The sequence below is a fragment of the Gekko japonicus genome, unplaced genomic scaffold, assembly GCF_001447785.1.
Source record: "Gekko japonicus isolate JY-2015 unplaced genomic scaffold, Gekko_japonicus_V1.1 scaffold6104, whole genome shotgun sequence".
NCBI lineage: Eukaryota > Metazoa > Chordata > Lepidosauria > Squamata > Gekkonidae > Gekko > Gekko japonicus.
The window spans coordinates 15,566-20,010 of NW_015171076.1; the positions used below are offsets into that span (position 1 = coordinate 15,566).

At 58.9% G+C, this 4,445-nt stretch overlaps 1 protein-coding gene across 1 annotated transcript in view; it reads right to left on the minus strand.

Moving 5' to 3' along the window:
• LOC107117037 (aarF domain-containing protein kinase 4-like) overlaps positions 1 to 4,445 on the minus strand; it is a gene marked incomplete at its 5' end in the record, with an annotated part of 17,205 nt that overhangs the window by 4,193 nt on the left and 8,567 nt on the right. Inside the window, 6 exons of the mRNA XM_015419069.1 lie at positions 735 to 821; positions 1,034 to 1,099; positions 1,212 to 1,319; positions 2,168 to 2,309; positions 2,666 to 2,759; positions 3,507 to 3,615. Coding sequence (XP_015274555.1) covers positions 735 to 821; positions 1,034 to 1,099; positions 1,212 to 1,319; positions 2,168 to 2,309; positions 2,666 to 2,759; positions 3,507 to 3,615 — 606 coding nt within the window. The remainder of the gene's footprint in view (positions 1 to 734; positions 822 to 1,033; positions 1,100 to 1,211; positions 1,320 to 2,167; positions 2,310 to 2,665; positions 2,760 to 3,506; positions 3,616 to 4,445) is intronic.

The window sequence follows — 4,445 nt, forward strand, 5'->3', positions numbered from 1 at the left end:
GGGGGGAGGAGGGAAAAGTGACATCTCCCCAGTCACTAAATTTTGCCACTTGCATCCACCAGCTAAACATTTTCCTGGATAAGAAGAAAAAAACAAACAGCAACTCAGATCCACCCACTGACACGCCCCCCCCAAAAGGGACACTCTACCCTCACTGGTATCCTGAGAAGCCCTAGAAAGGAGCAGGTCTGTGCTGGCCCTCAAGAACATCATAGACTTGCTGCAATTGCCAGGGCTCTTCCAAAGGCATCTTGGGAAATGTAGTTCAGGGAAGAGGATGCAAGGGCAGAAACGCATTCCAAAGAGGCATGATTTCTAGGGGTTCCTGCAGGGACCCTGTCACAGGCACAGCCTTCGGCAAGACATACCAAGAGCAAAGTGGGATGACACTCGAGGCCTCCCCCCCACCCCCTGCTCTGATGATATGACCTCGATGTCCACCCACCATCAGTGCTCCGTCTAAGCTGTGGAGTCCTGTGAGCAGAAATTCTACTTTCTGAGCTACCGGCATTAAAGCTGTGAGCCAGCGATTGGGCTGCTGCATAAACAAGCCATCCTTCCTGAGCGAAGACAGAAATGCGTGAGCCGGAGGCTAAAAAACTGTGAGCTGGCTCACACTAGCTCAGCTTAGAGGGGACGCTGCCCACCACCCCCGCCTCCTTGCCACGGCCTCCGCCAGGCCCGAAATGCCCCCCGCAGCTGGCTTCTCGCCGGGCAGGCGGAGAGGCCCTCACCTTGCTCTCGAAGCCCGTCATGAACTTGAGATCCTTGGACTTCTGAAGCACTTTGGCTCGGTCGCCATCGGCAGCCGCCCTCACCACCTGGACGGGCAGGGGGGAAACAGTGTGTTGGTGTGGCGAAGCGCCCCCCCCCGACCCCAGCTCAGGGAGCCCAGGCCCCTCCAGTGGCCGATGGAGGACACTCCCAGAGGGGCAAGTCTGACAGCCCAGGTTTGGCTTCTGGCCAGCCAGGCCCCTCTGGTCCCAAACCGGCCGCTCCTTGGCCGGGGCTACTCGGAGACGCAGCCCCTTACCTCGATGTAGTGGTCCGTAAACTCCTTGCTGAAGCCTCGGCTGGCCCCAAAGTCCAGCAGGGCCACCTGAAAAGAGGCAGACGGGTTTGTGGAACGGACAGCAACGACTGGAGCCCACCACGGGAAGGGGACGTGGCCGCCCGCCCCCGCCCTCCCCGGAATCTCCAGGAAGGCACACCTTGTGTCTCTTGGCGTCGTAGAAGAAATTGGACCAGTTGGGGTCGGTCTGCATGAAGCGGAATTCAAAGAGCTCCCGCAGGCAGAGGCGGAGGATGTGGGAGCAGATCTGGGGAGAAAAAGCCAGAGGAGGAGGAGGGAGAGGAGTTGGCCAGGGGCTGTGGGGGCAGGAACAGGACGGGTCCCCCCCACCCTCCTGCCCCCGAACATGGGGGTCCCACCAGTACTCCCTCTAAACTGTGAGGGTCTTGTGAGCTGCCGGCATTAAAGTGGTGAGAGAGCGATTGGGCTGCTGCAGAAATTAGTTCGCTCTCTGGAGCCGTCCTTCCTGAGCTGAGACAAAAAGGTGTGAGCCGGAGGCTGAAAAACTGGGAGCTAGCTCACACTGACTCAGCTCAGAGGGAACACTGCTCAGGACCAACGCTCCCTATCTAAACTGTGGAGTCTTGCGAACAAAAATTATACTTTTGTGAGCTGCCAGCATTAAAGTGGTGAGCGAGCGATTGGGCTGCTGCAGAAATTAGTTCGCTCTCTGGAGCCGTCCTTCCTGAGCTGAGACAAAAAGGTGTGAGCCGGAGGCTGAAAAACTGGGAGCTAGCTCACACTGACTCAGCTCAGAGGGAACACTGCTCAGGACCAACGCTCCCTTATCTAAACTGTGGAGTCTTGCGAACAAAAATTATACTTTTGTGAGCTGCTGGCATTAAAGTGGTGAGCGAGCGATTGGGCTGCTGCAGAAATTAGTTCGCTCTCTGGAGCCCTCCTTCCTGAGCTGAGACAAAAAGGTGTGAGCCGGAGGCTGAAAAACTGGGAGCTAGCTCACACTAAGTCAGCTTAGAGGGAACACTGGTTCCCACGCGAGCCACTGGTAAAAGCCCCCTTCCACGAACGCCACTGTCAGAGTGCAGGACAAGCAGTTCTATGAGCTCTCGCTGGGCGCCGCCATTCCCCTCTCACCTCGTTGCGGGTCTCCTGATCCAGGGCCTGGCACTGGTCCACAGGGACGCCGCCCACCAGCTCCATAGACAGGACTCTCTGCGTGGACAGCTCATCAACCACTTCCGGCACCTCAAAGAACGGGTCTCCCTCCAGCAGGCGCCTGAGAAAGAGGAGAGGAAGGCCTGCCGGGAGGAGGAAGGTCCTTTCCACACCCCCTGGGGATCTGCTGCCGCTGCCACTAGATAAGCCTGCCCCGAGTGAGACAGGAGCTACTCTCTGGGCATGCAGCCCGGGGGCAGCCTTGCGCTGGAAAACACTTGAGGGGGTAGAGGGGACTTCGAACGGAAGGGAAGGCCACTGACAAAATCCCTGCACTGGTGCTGAAGCTGTTCTGGCCCGCCTGGCTTTTCGTTCAGTTTTGGTTTCGGGACCAAGTGCCAGAGACACAAATGGAAAGGTTCTCCCGGACTCTAATCCGGGAGAACCGGGTTTGGTTCCCCCATTCCTCCTCCGTACCTGAACTTCCTGGCGCAATCGGCTTCCCGCAGGTAGTCGCATTCCCAGCCCAGCTCCTTCTGCAGCACCTGCAGGGCCTTGTCTGCAAAGAGGCCTGGGGGGGGGCGGGAGAGAGGCGTTGGGTGAGGACGGCCCCACCCACCACTCCCCCTCCACGCACGCGCGCACAGGACTGACGAGGAGGCACCAGACTCCACGTCCCCCTTCCCAAACCCATGCTCCCTCTAAGCTGAGGAGCCTTGTGAACAAAAAATTCAACTTTGTGAGCTACCGGAATTAAAGTTGTGAGCGAACCATTTGGCTGCTGCACAAATTAAGGTTCCTCTAGAGCCCCATCCTTCCTGAGCTGAGACAAAATTGTGTGAGCCGGAGGCTAAAAAACCGTGAGTGAGCTCACACTGACTCAGCTTAGAGGGGACACTGCCCCCTTCCCAGGTCCTTCAAGGCGATGTGGAAAGCTGGGCCTTCCCAGGCACAGGAGCTTTCTCGCTGGGACGCCCCCCCCCCCAACTCCTGCTTCCAGCATCTTCGAGCCTTTGCAACGCCCCCGTCTCTCCCCTCCTTCCCGGGGAGGGGGGGGGGAGGCCTCCCTGGCAGTCCGCTGCCCTGCCTCCCATGACCCCCAACGTCCCAGCCCCTCCTCTGCCACCACCACCCCCGCCTGCAGGGCACGCAGGCAACAGCCCCGCTCTTCTCCAGCCCCAGAGCGAGACGGTATCGACCCGGGCTGGCGTCTCCCCCCCACACACACCATTGCCCTGCCCGGGGCCCTGGCTCCAAGAGCACCTGGCCCGCCCTTCCAGGGGCCCCCTCCGCCCCAGCCCCCCCCCCCCCCAATCACCTCCCACCCCCCGGTGCACCTGCCCGATGGAGGCCGCCGCGAACGGAGTCTCCTCAAAGGAGGCCACTTTCTCCTGCCAGCCGCTGCCCAGCTCGCCCACCAGGACACCCTGCAAGGGGGGCGGGGTGTGTGTGTTAGAAGCAAAGGAAGTGTTGGCACGGCTGGGGCAACAGCAGCCACAACAAGCCCGTGGGGGCTGCCCCCCGTGGTGCGGGAAAACTGTCCCGGGGCAGCAAAGAGCAGGGGAGGCGGCTGCAACGGCCCAGCAGAGAATCCCCCCAGCACGGAGGCCCAATCCAGAGCCCACGAAAGACTCCTGCTTCGCCTCCTCTTCTCTCTCCTTCCTGACCCCATAAAGAAGAAAGCAGCGGAAGAGTGCATATGGCACAGTGGCTAGCATGTCTGGTCAGGACCGGCAAGACCTAAGTTCACTGGGTGACTGAGGATAAAAGAAGAAGCAGAAGAAGAGAGTGGATCTATACCCCATGGCCCTTCACTACCTGAAGGAGTCTCAGAGCGGCTGACAATCTCCTTTCCCTTCCCCTCCCCACAACAGACACCCCCTGGGAGGCAGGTGGGGCCGGGAGAGCTCTGTCTCAAGGACTGCTCCTGAGAGGACCACTCCTGAGAGAACTTGTGACTGACCCAACGTCACACTAGCAGCTGAATGTGTAGAAGTGGGAAATCAAATCTGATTCTCCCAGATTAGAGTCTGCGCTCCTAACTAGGGATGTGCATTTCGGGATCCCGAACCGAAAAAAAGCCGAAAATAACGTTTTTCGGCTTTTTTCGGCTTTTGCAATCCCGAAATGGCTTCCTATGCGTTTTTCCGAATCCCGAAAAAAAAATCCCGAAAAAATTCGGGTCCATTATAACCAATGGGGCCATTGAAGTCAATGGCAAAAAACCTCTTGAAACTTTGCGGGGGCTGGGGGGGAG